This window comes from Sebastes umbrosus, chromosome 22 (assembly GCF_015220745.1).
Source record: "Sebastes umbrosus isolate fSebUmb1 chromosome 22, fSebUmb1.pri, whole genome shotgun sequence".
NCBI classification, from domain to species: Eukaryota; Metazoa; Chordata; class Actinopteri; order Perciformes; family Sebastidae; genus Sebastes; species Sebastes umbrosus.
In genome coordinates this window covers 2,432,487-2,448,161 of record NC_051290.1, presented here as the reverse complement: position 1 = coordinate 2,448,161, position 15,675 = coordinate 2,432,487, and the positions used below count along the sequence as shown (strand labels likewise).

At 40.8% G+C, this 15,675-nt stretch overlaps 1 protein-coding gene across 1 annotated transcript; it reads right to left on the bottom strand.

Moving 5' to 3' along the window:
- Nucleotides 1–1,380: 1,380 nt before the first annotated feature.
- LOC119482110 (protein-glutamine gamma-glutamyltransferase 2-like) lies at nucleotides 1,381–13,708 on the bottom strand. The gene is made up of 15 exons (XM_037759513.1): nucleotides 13,697–13,708; nucleotides 12,255–12,483; nucleotides 11,893–12,144; nucleotides 11,610–11,728; nucleotides 11,173–11,301; nucleotides 10,257–10,434; nucleotides 10,023–10,158; nucleotides 9,415–9,524; nucleotides 9,155–9,273; nucleotides 8,927–9,038; nucleotides 8,082–8,197; nucleotides 7,002–7,176; nucleotides 6,684–6,847; nucleotides 6,172–6,305; nucleotides 1,381–2,235 (listed from the first exon to the last, which is right to left on the bottom strand). The coding sequence occupies exons 1-15, from the start codon at nucleotides 13,706–13,708 to the stop codon at nucleotides 2,085–2,087; spliced, it is 2,136 nt and encodes a 711-aa protein (XP_037615441.1). The 3' UTR covers nucleotides 1,381–2,084.
- Between the last annotated feature and the right edge of the window lie 1,967 nt (nucleotides 13,709–15,675).

The window sequence follows — 15,675 nt, the reverse complement described above, 5'->3', positions numbered from 1 at the left end:
AACAATATACAAACGTCATTTCTAGGAGACAGGGACAGGGACAGACAGGGTTGCTGTGAGAGACACAAAAGGTGAGGATATAATTTTAAATAGCAAAAGAAATAGCTTAACATATAGTAAAATGATATGTTGTATATTAATCTGATATCACATGGTGAATAGGCTATGTTAATGAATATAGGGCTGTATTAATATGATAATGATCAGGCCTCATTCAACAATGATTCAACATGATTTAGTCAGCCTAAAATCTTTGAGATGAATTGATTTTTCACTTTATGCTTTTCACTTTATGTCATTTTGTAGATGAGAAACATCTGGATCTCCTTGAGAAGATCAGCTCCCACATGACCCTGTGAAAGGATACAGTGAGCTCCAGGAGAAGCCAGCAGAATGAGTACAGGCAACACATTTCATAGTCTTTCTATTATATCTATATTTCTATTATATATTATATAATATTGTACATACATAATATGTACATCATATTTGTTCATATGCTATCCATTTTCTAGTATGTTTTTTATTGTTTGGATATGGACTTGTAAGTTTGTGCATGTACCTGTGTGCACATGGCTCCATATTTAATATTTTTAATTATGTATTCTTCATATAATTATTATTATATTGAAATAAACATATATACTATATATTATATAATATGTAGAGTATATATTTTTTAGATTTTATCAATTTTATTCCATACATTTTGGATTATTTTCTACATGGACTTCTAGCCCTATCTACTGTACTGCTTGTGGTCATACGCGTGCACGTGCACGTGCACGTCACGTGCTCGTGACTATGTGCACATGTATGCATGAAGGTATGTGTAGGCTACATTATGAAATGTTGGGTGTCACTTTTGACCAAAACATATTGTGTTCATTTAGACTTGAGTCTTAATAAATGTGTTTTAATCAATGCAAAAAATGGCTGAAAATGAATTCTTATCTTTAATGCCCTTTTTCTCAAAAGTAATGTTTCATGACAGTCGAACTTTGAAAGAGCATATCTCATTGAATATTTGTCGTAGAAAGATAATCTTGGTATTGCCATAAAGCTGAGACTTTCCTCTTTACAGTCAGACAGATAACTCAAAATGTGTTTCGGGTCAATGTGACTCATAATGATGGAGCAGGTCACATTTGCGTTAACACGTTATTATTGCGTTAACTTTGACAGCCCTAGTCAATACATTTCCAGGATTTGCTGAAGTATTTCAACATATTTCAGTAATATTTTCTTCCATTTCCTTTTTGTTTGATTTTTTAATTAAAACTATGAAAGCAATTTGCTATTAAAAATAAAAGCCAATGATACTTTAGTTTGGAGGTTCTAAGAAGAACCTGTTTGGTGAAGACATCAGGAGGCAGTACATGGATGAAAACTAACTTTATTAAACCGATGTAAAATCCACCACCAAACAACTCTTTATATGTTCTAAGATTGAATATTTCAACAATTACAGTCATGATTTTACAGATATATTTTACATATTTAAAGGTAAATATGCCTATAGATCATCAGACATTTCTTATCAGCCTTGCATGACTTCCTTTTGAGTTTGTAAGTTAATAAAATAATTAATGTGACCTAAAACTGCTAAACATATAAAGACTTCCATACAAACTAGTGCTGTGAAAATATAGTTTGAAAAGTCATTAGAATCATTACATCCAAAATATAAATTGTAGTCAAACTCAAAAATGAAGGAAATACAATTGTTAAACTCAAGTTTGATTAGATTAAATTAAAAAAATGTCATAAAATAGTGAAAAATGTTTATCAAAATATTCCCAGAAACCCAACCAACCGTCAAATTTTGTATATGATATTAGACATAAATTATTAATTTATTATGAAAATCAGTTAATCAGCTAAAACAAAATGCATTCAACATATTTGTTACACTACAATGATCCACATGTTTAGGTGACGAACACCACAAGGGGGGCGTACCTTTTTAAATGTCGAAAAAGCCCTTCACCACATCATAATGATAATAAGTCATATGATAAACATCCTGCTTATTTTAGCCTTAATCACGAGGCGTACAGGAAGTTGGGAGTGTAGTCAGAGCTTCAGGGTTTGACGTCGACGATGCAGCTTCCCTTTACGTCCCTGAAGGCGTCGCAGTCGAAGTCGGCCACCCAGATCTTCACTCCGGCCCTGTAGGGCGTCGTTATGATCTTCAGCCTCAGCGTGGCGTTTGGCGCCAGCTCACGAAAATTGCTGATAACACACATTTAAAGGTGTAATCGAAATCAAGAAATCATAATCAAATAAATAAATCAGTTGTAGGTAGTTGTTATACTCGGTTGCTCATGTACTGTATGTAGCCCGGTGTAAAAACAGTCAGGGACTAAAACAAGTTTGCTTTATAAAGTTAGGTGGATAAATCCAGTAAAGCAATTAAACTGAAAGTAATTTAGTTTAATGAAGAAAGAACAAAGGTTTAATTAAAAAGTAATCTAATCATAAATAAGGTAGGATGTAAATGTGTTAATGAGTAGCTCAAAATAAATAGATCTATATTGTTTTAAGGTAAACAGTGGATTTAAACTAAGTGAAAAATACACAGACTGTGCCTTTAGTTTCAGCTATTTTGTTTGTGATTGGTTACTGGGGTTATCAGTCAATAACACCTGTGGTGATTGGCTGCAGTGAAGGAAGAGAACCAGTAGGGGGCGGGAGTAGAAAAACACGTAGAAGAGACGCGGAGAAAAGAGAGGAGAGGAAGGGAAAACGGAAAACAGACGTAGGAAAAGAGAGAACGAAGGAGTGGGAAGAACGCTGGGTTTGATAGCCTGGTGAATGTTTTATGTAAACAATAGAAAAGTGTAGCTGTGAACTATCACACCGTTTTGCTTTCATCACAGTGGAATAAGTGAATGTTTGGTGTGAGCTGTGTCGCTGCTATGGTAACGTCAGTAAGTTGCTAGCCACGAGGACGGCGTTGCTAACTGAAGACTGTTTGCCACGTGAAGAGGACGCTTGCTCGCTGTGAGGAAGGCTGTTGCTCGCTACATGAGGAAAGCTGTTGCTCGCCACGTGAGGAAAGCTGTTGCTCGCTGTGAGGAAAGCTGTTGCTCGCCACGTGAGGAAAGCTGTTGCTCGCTGTGAGGAAAGCTGTTGCTCGCTACGTGAGGAAAGCTGTTGCTCGCCACGTGAGGAAAGCTGTTGCTCGCTGTGAGGAAAGCTGTTGCTCGCTACGTGAGGAAAGCTGTTGCTCACTACGTGAGGAAAGCTGTTGCTCGCTACGTGAGGAAAGCTGTTGCTCGCCACGTGAGGAAAGCTGTTGCTCGCTGTGAGGAAAGCTGTTGCTCGCTACGTGAGGAAAGCTGTTGCTCGCCACGTGAGGAAAGCTGTTGCTCGCTACGTGAGGAAAGCTGTTGCTCGCTACGTGAGGAAAGCTGTTGCTCGCTGTGAGGAAAGCTGTTGCTCGCCACGTGAGGAAAGCTGTTGCTCGCTGTGAGGAAAGCTGTTGCTCGCTACGTGAGGAAAGCTGTTGCTCGCTGTGAGGAAAGCTGTTGCTCGCTGTGAGGAAAGCTGTTGCTCGCTGTGAGGAAGGCTGTTGCTCGCCACGTGAGGAAAGCTGTTGCTCGCTACGTGAGGAAAGCTGTTGCTCGCTGTGAGGAAAGCTGTTGCTCGCTACGTGAGGAAAGCTGTTGCTCGCTGTGAGGAAGGCTGTTGCTCGCTACGTGAGGAAAGCTGTTGCTCGCTACGTGAGGAAGGCTGTTGCTCGCTACGTGAGGAAGGCTGTTGCTCGCTACGTGAGGAAAGCTGTTGCTCGCTACGTGAGGAAGGCTGTTGCTCGCTACGTGAGGAAGGCTGTTGCTCGCTACGTGAGGAAGGCTGTTGCTCGCTACGTGAGGAAAGCTGTTGCTCGCTGTGAGGAAAGCTGTTGCTCGCTACGTGAGGAAAGCTGTTGCTCGCCACGTGAGGAAAGCTGTTGCTCGCTGTGAGGAAAGCTGTTGCTCGCTACGTGAGGAAAGCTGTTGCTCGCTACATGAGGAAAGCTGTTGCTCGCCACGTGAGGAAAGCTGTTGCTCGCCACGTGAGGAAAGCTGTTGCTCGCTGTGAGGAAAGCTGTTGCTCGCTACGTGAGGAAAGCTGTTGCTCACTACGTGAGGAAAGCTGTTGCTCGCTACGTGAGGAAAGCTGTTGCTCGCCACGTGAGGAAAGCTGTTGCTCGCCACGTGAGGAAAGCTGTTGCTCGCTGTGAGGAAAGCTGTTGCTCGCTACGTGAGGAAAGCTGTTGCTCGCCACGTGAGGAAAGCTGTTGCTCGCTGTGAGGAAAGCTGTTGCTCGCTACGTGAGGAAAGCTGTTGCTCGCTACGTGAGGAAAGCTGTTGCTCGCTACGTGAGGAAAGCTGTTGCTCGCCACGTGAGGAAAGCTGTTGCTCGCTGTGAGGAAAGCTGTTGCTCGCCACGTGAGGAAAGCTGTTGCTCGCTACGTGAGGAAAGCTGTTGCTCGCCACGTGAGGAAAGCTGTTGCTCGCTACGTGAGGAAAGCTGTTGCTCGCTACGTGAGGAAAGCTGTTGCTCGCTGTGAGGAAAGCTGTTGCTCGCCACGTGAGGAAAGCTGTTGCTCGCTGTGAGGAAAGCTGTTGCTCGCCACGTGAGGAAAGCTGTTGCTCGCTGTGAGGAAAGCTGTTGCTCGCCACGTGAGGAAAGCTGTTGCTCGCTGTGAGGAAAGCTGTTGCTCGCTACGTGAGGAAAGCTGTTGCTCGCTGTGAGGAAAGCTGTTGCTCGCTGTGAGGAAAGCTGTTGCTCGCTGTGAGGAAGGCTGTTGCTCGCCACGTGAGGAAAGCTGTTGCTCGCTACGTGAGGAAAGCTGTTGCTCGCTGTGAGGAAAGCTGTTGCTCGCTACGTGAGGAAAGCTGTTGCTCGCTGTGAGGAAGGCTGTTGCTCGCTACGTGAGGAAAGCTGTTGCTTGCTACGTGAGGAAGGCTGTTGCTCGCTACGTGAGGAAGGCTGTTGCTCGCTACATGAGGAAAGCTGTTGCTCGCTACGTGAGGAAGGCTGTTGCTCGCTACGTGAGGAAGGCTGTTGCTCGCTACGTGAGGAAGGCTGTTGCTCGCTACGTGAGGAAAGCTGTTGCTCGCTGTGAGGAAAGCTGTTGCTCGCTGTGAGGAAAGCTGTTGCTCGCTGTGAGGAAAGCTGTTGCTCGCTACGTGAGGAAGGCTGTTGCTCGCTGTGAGGAAGGCTGTTGCTCGCTGTGAGGAATGCTGTTGCTCGCTGTGAGGAAGGCTGTTGCTCGCTACGTGAGGAAAGCTGTTGCTCGCTACGTGAGGAGGACGGTTTGCCTGCTTCGTGACGGGGATTTCGTCTCTGCTGCCGCTGGATTCATCTCTCGGACCTGAACTGTTTTTCCCGAACTACGAACTGTTTCTTCAAGGAAGACTTCGAACTGTAAGTTGGACTTTTCACGTCTTTGTTCGCTGAGGATAAGGATTTGGACGGCCGCACCGCACCGAGCAAGGTACAGGCCTGCTACTTTTATTATTTTGCGTGCGTGCGTGTGTGTGTGAGTGTGTGTGAGTGTGCGTGTGTGAGTGTGTGTGTGGGCTCACAGAAATGATTAGAGTCTAATTGAGTTCAGTGTTGGATCTGAAGTTGTTTATTTTCTATAGGGGAATAATGGTAAAAAGAAAAGGGAAGAAATAGGATTTTCAAAGGGAATCTAAGTTGATTTGAGTGTGTTGTTAAAGTATATTTGTGTAAGACAATTCAGTTTTGCCAGTAACTGGCCAGGTAATTTAAGTTTTGCTAACTAATTGTTTAGATAATCTGATGATTTCAGTGTGGTCTAATATGGCAAGTGTTTATTTTTGGGACTTTAAAGGGGCATAAAGTGTGTTATAATTGTTATTTTTTCTTTGAACAAAAAGGGTAAATATTATTTGTACATTACTAAAAACGGTCAGTAAACTATTATTTTTCATTCAGAGAAGTTGTCTGGGGTCAGTTATTTAAAATACATCACTGTGAGTGTAAATAGATTGTGTATCACTAGGGTAATATAGTTTTCACCCATAACAGGTAAACCTTTTTGGTAGCTACCTTAAGAAACCGAACTCAAACACCCCTTCATCTTAGTTTAAGGTTATTTATAGCTACTATAGCGTGTTGGGGTGCTACATGTAGATTTAACAACATACTAACCTTTCCACGTGGTCTGATTTGAAAAGGCCGCTTCCAATGACGGTCAGAGAGCAGTTTCTCAGCGTCTCATTGAGTGGGTTCTTAAATTCCACCTCCATGGTCATGGTACGGTTCAGACGGGCTTCGCCCAGAACCTAAAACACAGACGGCACATCATTAATGTACTTTACATGGCACACACAAGAATATACATGCCTTCGCATAGCCACATTATCTAGAGTGTTCAGTTAAGACTGAAATATCTCAACAACTAACGGATGGATTGGCCTGAAATTTGGTTCAGACACTCATGTTCCCCTCAGATTGAACTGTAATAACTTTGATGATCTTCTGACTTTTCCTATAGCGCCACCATGAGGTTGAGGTTTGTGGATTTGAGTAGAGCTGCGACGATTAATTGATTAGTTGTCAGCTAAGTGACTCCGTCTTGTTATAAATTTGAGTTATCAGTTTTAGTCTATCGTCACTTCCTTGCGGTTTTTACATTATAAACATCTGAGGATTGTGCCGACCTTCATGGAGATGGGAGGGTCCTCCAAGGCGATGTCGGTCTCAGTCTCATAGATGTCATCATCTTGGTGTTTGTCAATGGCCACGGCTGACACCTTCATACTGTCACAGCCCGCCATGGCTTTACTGTAGACTGAGAATGGGATCTGGAAAGGTAGGATCACATCTGTGGGACACAAAAAAAATTAATAATCTTTGGTATAATAACTGTAATAACCATTTTTTTTGTTTTGGTATTGAGAAAATGTCTTCAAAACTCAAATAAATGGGTTGTAATGGAGCGTAACATTGAGCCAAAGTATAAGAGAATAACCGTAGACCTTGTCCAGGCAGTATCATCCTCTCTTGGGCTGTGCTCTGGATGTTGCGTGCTGGTTTGCCGTTGTTCATCATGGGCTGGGCATTGACACGGATGGACATTGTCTTACTGGTACGATCTTTGTTGGTCAGCTTCAGCTTCAGCGTAATGTCCTGACCCCTCTGCATGTTGGTGTCCTGGTGAATAAAAGCAAAAAGGTCACTTAAAAACGAAAATCGGATTTTTGAACGGTCAATCCTCTCTGCCCCTGAGATCATAATGTAGGTATAGATAATGTGTCGTAATTAAATCTCCTTGTGATTATTTGTTTCTTCTGTTCCACTCATTATTAGAATGACTTCTAGACAGGGCTGGGTATTGTTGAAAAATGTCATTACTAGTATCGACATGATGCCTGACTTCTGGTACCAAAACAATACTGTTTTCAATACTGTCCTTTGAGGAATATAATCACGTTTGGCCGAGACTGAATCATGCATGCATAAATAAATAAATAAATAAATACAATTTAATAATTAATAAATACATTTTAAAATAAATAAAAATAAATGCAAAAATAAATAAATATATTTAAAAGTTAATAAAAAAATAAATAATAAAAGGGGAAATTAAATAGAAGAGTAGAAAGATAGGGGAAGTAATACAAAGATAAATAAATAAGAATCAAATTAAAACAGAAATATAAATGTATGTCACATTTTATCAATGAATTAATGCCTACATTTATTTTTAATGTTATTTTTGGTTCATTTAAATTTTAATGGCATATTTATTTATTTATCTATTGAGTCATTTATTTATTCATTCATTCACTTTTTAATTTGGCAGGTTCCATCCTCCATAGCTAACACCCTAATCTCAAATGGTGAACATACCTCATTATACCTGCTAAACATCGGCATGCTGATATTAATATCAGTTTGATATCGGGCCCTACTTCTTGCCGACTTGAAAAAGACATGAGTTAGAAATATCTAAAAGAATACCTTCAAGCCACATACGTTCATTCTGTCATGCAGAATTTGTTCCCATCTTGCATTATTCATAGTTGCACATTGCCCCTCGGCATCTTGGGTTTCACCTCTTGGATTTTCATCTCCACCTTTAGCGGCCCCTCCTCTTCACAATCCTCTTGAGCATCTCTTGAGTTTAATCTGGTGAACGCACGCTTGAAGACGGCCCTCTCCTTTGTACTGCCTGTTGGGAAAATACCCATCATTCAGTTAAATCAGGGATGAGAATCACAAGGTCATAGGGTCATAGAGGCTTGTAGTGTTTTGGGTAGCTGCTATGGTGTTACTAGATGGGTGCTTTGGTGTCCTGGGTGGTTGTTAAGGCATTAGTGGTTGGCTGCCTGGATGTTGATCGAAAATATGGGTGATTTGTCATGGTTGCTAGGGTGTTGCTTGGTAGTACCCGTCGTACTTATTGGTTTCTTCTAATGTTTGCGATCTGGGAATTTATGTTTAAGTACTGTGGCAGTGTGTGGAAAACGCCAGCCGTGCTGCTTTCATCCAAAGTTTTGCAACCAAAACCTGCGCGCTGTGATGGCGATGATGAAGTTGTGGTAATTTAGCAGGAAGCCTCACTGACTAAACTAAAAAAAAAGTCAAAGATAAGATAAATAGATTTCCAGCAAAGTAAATCCCTCACAGTAGCTTTACTGCTCGATTTCTCTGCGTCTGATTTTTCATCCGGATGTTGTGGCGTCCCAAAGCTCTGGGTAGCCCTGCACTAAAATGATTAACTTCTCCTCCACATATTTACCGTAGACGGATATTTACAGAAAGAAAAGATATCTGCTGGCTGTGATTGGTTGTTCCTCGTCACATGACATGGTGCGTTGCTGCCTTCCAAAAGTTGGCGGCGTCGCTCTCGCTTTTGAGCGCTCTCGATTTGAAGGACTTCTGCTCAGTAAGTCCTTACCTTCTCTGTGTTTGTAGCTGTTTGTGATATCACTTCTACTGTTCAAGCCAACAGTCTTGGTAGAGATGCTCCGACCTACTGAGGCGGTGTCGGAGTGCATTCTCCTTTTGCCCTGAAGAAAATAAATAAAGAACTTCATTAGTATGTTTGCTTACGCAATAATTATTTGTTCGTACCTCAATTAAGAGAATAACTTGGACTGAAAGTATAGTATCTAGTGGCACTGACCATCCACTTGACAATGTCGGCGTTGACCTCAGAGAAGACAAATGGCACGTCATACTTCTGTACGTCGGCGTCGCCCAGGAGGATGGCAGCGACCGGGGCTGGACCACAGCAGTACACACCTGGGGCAAGAAAAAACACTTCTAAAAAGGCTGTGCCAAGGATCGAATCCTGTGAAGCACTTTTTTGTTCTTTTACAAAACGTATTTGTGCATTGTCAGAGTGCATTTATTTCTGAAAGAAACAAACAAAATTTTGTTCACCGCCACTCTTTTCCTGCGGTGTGGGATCCAAGACTTGCCAGCCGTCATATCTGTCACCTTTCTGGAGGTCTGGTCGTTTCATCCATCCCTCCACCCACACATGGAAGTTCCTGCATTACACAGATACGTTTCTCAAAGGTGGGACCTAATGGTGCTTTCTGGTTGCTAGGGTCGTCTCATTGATAGGGTGTCACTAAGTGGTCCGGATGATTGTCTAGGTGATAGTATTTAGTTGCTCAGTGGTTGTTAGGGTGTTGTTTTGGGCAATTTCAAGGGTGTTTATGATGATTTGTGATTTATGAAGTGCTAGAAAGTCGATGTCAAAATTCTGAAAACGTACGGTCAGGACTTGAGACTAACGGCGTCCCCTCGTCCCCTAGCGAGGATGATAGAAAATGTGTTTGGGAAGCAGTATACTCACTGATCCAGTGATATTTTGGGTGCACCTGAATTATGGAACTGGTTTTCTTTGGAAACAAGACCTGCTAAATGGCCTTGTCCAACGAATGTCTTTTAATTTTATGTACCATTTCTATCAAAAAGGAACAAAACAGAATAATAAGTCTGATTGTTTGCTGGGATATCATCTCTCTGGAGGCTGGTCTTACCAGATAGAGTCTGGGCTCTTTGAGTCTTGTAGTCCGTAGTCGTCATAGTGCTTATCGATAGTGAGGCTGTTGTTTGTGTCATGAGCTGAGTTGAAGTTTGTGACAACCCGACATGGGATACCCAGGAACCGCATCACTGAAATCACATTTAAACATTCACAAACACAAAAACTGATCAGTATCTCAGCTTTCCTGATATTTGATGCCAACATTGTGATGCACATCGGACGGTACCTGTACACATTACACCAGCGTACACCCAGCACTGTCCGTACTTGACTGGGTGGCAGTTGTTTTGATACCAGCGCTGAAGGATGCTGACGCTGCCGTTCCAGTGGGTGGGCCTTACGCCATCGTGGTAGTCGTCATGCCAGCGTCCCTCTAACACACCTCGATCACCGTTGCAGTTGATCTGGAGATTACATCAGTTCTATTACATATAAAAAGAAAGACTAGTAGGGGTGTCAAGAGAACCGTAAACTCACTATCGACACGTCCAGGGGATGTACCCTATTTCGTCCCTGATAACACCACATTGTGAAGAACAAGTCTGTGTTGAAATTAGCAGGACAAGAGGTAGTTAACGTTAGCTGTTAGCTCCGTGCAGAATTGTCCTTTTAACCGACTGCTGAAAGGTAACGCTAACTAGCTCTCGTTCTGCCGATTTCAACACAGGAGGTGACATTGATTTATATTATGATGCATTCAGGCTCTATTCAGTAAAAGGAGCGAAGATTGGGTGTGTATATGGTGTGTTCAAATGTAATCTTGTAAAATGGCTTTAATAAATACAGTTTGAAGTAGGTGTTTTCTCAGCAATATAAAATAGATAATAGAGAGGGAATTAAGAAGTGTTTAACTCGAATTGGTATCGAGAATCATGGAATTTCACTAGTCATGGTATAGACTACAAACTTTCTGGTATCATGACATCCCTAAAGACAAGGACAGCATGCCAATTTGTCTTTTTTTTATATTGCCACAGTGATGCCCTTCTTCAGCACATACTCTGGCAATTTGGTTCACATATCCCATTGCTGGAAGAAGTACTCAAACTTTTCTTACTAAAAGTACTCCATTCTGGGAAATGGAATAATGAAACTGAAAGTATATCATACTCGTCACCATTTTTAAAGAACTGTGGTCCTACCATGGCGCTGACGACTCGGCTGACATAGATGGGGTTACAGCGAGCAGAGACGTCATCAGCCGGGTCTTTGGCGTGTTTTGGGTTGACGTCCAACATCTTGAGACAAATGTCCACCATTTCCTCCTCAAACTAGGCAGGAAGACACAAGTTAGGAGTTGTACTATTCAATTCAATTTATTTTTATATATAGCGTCAAATCATATCAGAAGTTATCTCAAGACGCTTTTCATATAGAGCAGATCTAGACCGTACTAATTTCGCCGTTGTTTCTCACATACAAGAGTCTTAATTCTTTGTTTTAGGCATTTAAACAAATGACAAATGCTGTACTTTTTCTTGTCAGGACATCATTCATTTCTGAGAACAAGCTCAACCAACGCTCTGAAGCAATGTAGGATAGTCTATCCTATTAAGTCTACCATCAGTCGGACGCTCACCTGTCCAAAGACCCAGGCCATAGAGCGGAGGTACGTTGACGTTCCCCGATAGATAAGTCCCTGTTCGTTCATCACATATTCTTGTCTTTCTGTCTCATCAGGAAGATACACCCAATCATCTGCAATCAAACACACAAAAGTATAAAGCACTTTGGCAGTTGGATGTTTGTCTTGGTTCAGTTGGTCTCAGTTGATCCATGAAGACGTCTACTTGGAAGTTCTTCACATCAATTATTGAAAGTCACAGATTCTTTATTTTCTTTCTCAGGGATTCGCTACCTACCTGAGCACCAGGGGTTGAAGAGCACCACCAGCGTTCCCAGAGGTGTCTTGTCCCTCCCGGTCTTCGCAGACAGCGAGTACTTCCCCACTGGAGCGTCGGCCGGCGGGGTCACGGACAGGGTCACGATGCCCCTCTGCAGGTTAGCGCTCTTGTCGATATTGTACTTCCATATCGCCTTGACGCCACTGGCGTACATAGGAGACGGGTTACCAAACTCAGACCGGGTCCCACGCTGTTCTGATGGAGCAGGACCTGGAGAGGAAGGGGGTGGGATGGGGGAGATGGTGTTCTTTATATTCTTACACATCGTCATCAGCCAACTGTTCAGCTCATCTCAACAGCGTGAATGTTTGGTAATGTACCCGTCTCCACGGCGAGGGTTAGTGTGTCATGGTTATGGAAAGGTTGCGCCATTTCCAGGGTCAGAAGGAAGGACTGGCCCCGCCTCACAATCAGCTGCTTCGTTGTGATCTCGATGGTGCGATGGGCGTTGTTGTTGGACGAGCAGTTGAAGTCCACCTTCTTAATCACTACAACAGAAAAACACGATATAAACACAAACAGAATCACAAGGAATTCAGCATATTTATTCTATCCTCTACCATTTTGATTATAAAATGAAAGGTACTATTGATAACATTTAGCCACTAGATGTCGCACTCTCCCACCCCATTCTATTGCATTCACTTCACAACAAGTGGTTGCCAGTTCATTGCACAACCTGTGTACTTTATGGTCGAGTGGAGTGAGACACGTGATATCAACATTGTTATACTATTTTCTCACAAGCCTTGGTAGAAGTGGGAACCAAACGTTGGATATCTTCCACAAAAACAAACAAAACATTAATTTTGGACCCGTCAAAACTTTTTAAATGATAAAATCATCTTTTTTTTTTTTTTTTTTTAAAAAGCGATTCTGCACCTTTCTAAAAGCTCTGTAGATGTAATTTTTATTATTATTATTATTATTATTAGTCTACATAAAAATGTTATCAATATAACCTTTAATCAATGAATCTATGAAATGTCAAAAAGAGATGAACAAATTACAACTTCCCAGAGCCCAAGACGACGTCTTCAAATGTCGTTTCATTCAATCAAAAGTCCAAATTTTAAAATCAATAAAAGACAAAGAAAAGCAGCGTCATTTAAAAAGTTTGAAGCAGAGAAAATGATTTTTATTTTTTAACTAATTTTTGCTTTAAAAAAAACGATTGATTATCAAAATAGTTAGTTGTTGAGTTTCTTGGTACGGCGGTTTGGTGTCCGGTATCATTTTCACCGATCCACAATCCCGTCCGTCTACATACTGAAACTATCAGTAATTATCTCTGATGAGATGGATTAGAGAAGGTTCTCTCTCTGAGACTCCACGCCCTACAAAACCTTATGTCCTCATAAGATGCTGCTTCGGATTTTTAACGGGTTTGGGGCTAAAAAACAAATCTGAATTTCAAATTATGGTGGTGGATTTACTTTTTTTTATTGTTGTATTGGTGTTTTATTAACTAGATTCCTCATTAACTGACGCCTTGGCGACCACTAACCCTTCTGGGGTCCACAGAAATGACAAGACATAAAACATATAGTTAAAATAGCACAGTCAAATACAGTATAGGCAGATATGTAGATGTATAAAACAGACAATAAACATTATGATTTAGTCATTGCATTCATAACTTCTTCAAAGAAGAATAAGAGGCTACAAATGCAATAAAGTTCCAGTCATATGGCCGTTATTTAACGGTACATTATTGTGCGTTTGAGGAGGTTTGTTCTTGGGATTGGAGGTATCAGTTTACCTGAGCTTGCATTCCTTGTATGATGGCTATGTCTGCTGCTTCTGTTTTGTACTTGGTTGTAGAAATATTTAGGTGTGAGATTAAATATTGATCGACAAAAGACTCTTTTAAATAGCTGATTCTTGCTCAATCACATTTTTTAAAATTCAAATCTAAATTTAAAAATGACAGAAGGAAGAAATGCCTTTTTTTAAGAACGTGATTCAGGATGTTAATAACATCAATGTAATAGTTTAATTTTTGAATTTTTGGAGTTACAAACTGACTTCAAGTAAAATAAATTTAGACCTCATTGAATTATAATGTGGATGAAACAGATTGAAGTTAAAAACGGTTCAGGAGAGGAAATAAATTGTGAGACTACAGGGTAGAAAAATAATTCTTATTATACTTTAAAAAAATTATGATTTTATCAACAGAATATTTAAATGCCCATTTTGCTTAAAGTTTTTGAATTAAATGATTGAAATTTTATCTTTTTGTTTGTTTTGTTTTAAATGTATTATAATAATAATTATTCTTCTATACTTTCTTCGTCAAAAGGGATAAAAGATAACAGATTAAATAACATAATCATATTGATGTTTAAACTCAAAATAATCAATTCAGTGTTTCCTATAGACATCAATGTAGCATTCATCAATTATAATAAACACAAAAAAAAAAAAAAAATCATACATACAGCCACTTCACACATAGGGCTGCAACTAACGATTGTTTTCATTGTCGATTAATCTGTCGATTTAATTTCTCGACTAACCGATTAGTTGTTTGGTCTATAAAATGTCAGAAAATTTGGAAAAATGTGGATCAGTGTTTTTTCAAATATCTTGTTTTGTCCTCAACTCAAAGATATTCAGTTAACTGTCATAGAGGAGGAAAGAAACCAGAACATATTCACATTTAAGAAGCTGCATTCAGAGAAATGTTTCTATTTTTTCTTAGAAAATGACTCATCAATTATCAAAATAGTCAGCGATTAATTTAATAGTTGACAACTAATGGATTAATCGCTGCAGATCTATCTATCAATACTCACTGTTTGCCATCCTGTCGGTGTTTGCAGTGAGTCGATCTTTCTTGTTTGAGAAGCTCCGGTCTGACCTCAGATCAACTCTGAAGTGGCCTCCCGCCCTTAAATACTCAACGATTCGGCTTCTTTACTTCCTCAACATGATACAATTCCACAACCAACGGAGCATCAGCTAAGAGTAGACGGGTAGGATTACTTAACTACTGGGAGAAAGGGACCGCTTTGTAACCAGTTAAAATCTCCATTTCGTTGTACTGGGAGTCAATCGAGGTCAGACGGTTTATAAAGATTTTATCACATTAAATCTTTTTGCTGCAGACGCCAGCAGACTCACGGATTGTTGACAAGCACAATCAGTACTCACTGATGGAAGTCAGCTGGCGGTATCATATGAAACAAGGAAACCTAAAAAATCCATTGGTACCAACAGTGTCATACTAGCTTGTAGGGATGCACTGATACCGGTATCAGGTATCGGGTCCGATACTGTGCTCGTACTTGCAAAATCGGCTCCAATACCACTTTACGGTGGCATGCCGTTAACCTCTCGTCACCATCTTTCAGGTCCTCACACTCCACCTCCCCAACGGTGCAGGTAGCTTGTCATGAAGGAGGTTAAATAACGCTCCAAATTTACGCTAATTTTTGGCGAGGAAAAACTGGCATGGCCATTTTCAAAGGGGTCCCTTGACCTCTGACCTCCCTTGACCTTTGCCTGTTGGGCTGCAGTTTGCCATGTTATGATTTGAGCATATTGTTTTATGCTAAATGCAGTACCTGTGAGGGTTTCTGGAAAATCTCAGTCATTGTTTTGTGTTGTTAATTGATTTCCAATAATAAATATATACATACATTTGCATAAAGCAGCATATTTATCCACTCCCATGTTGATAAGAGTATTAAATACTTGATAAATCTCCATTTAAGGTACATTTTGAACAGATAC

Coding starts and splice junctions, on each gene's coding strand:
- LOC119482110 (XM_037759513.1), bottom strand. Junction 9,039..9,154: donor CCGACATTGTCAAGTGGATG/GTCAGTGCCACT, acceptor TATTTTCTTCAG/GGCAAAAGGAGAATGCACTC. Junction 2,236..6,171: donor AAATCAGACCACGTGGAAAG/GTTAGTATGTTG, acceptor GTGTGTTATCAG/CAATTTTCGTGAGCTGGCGC.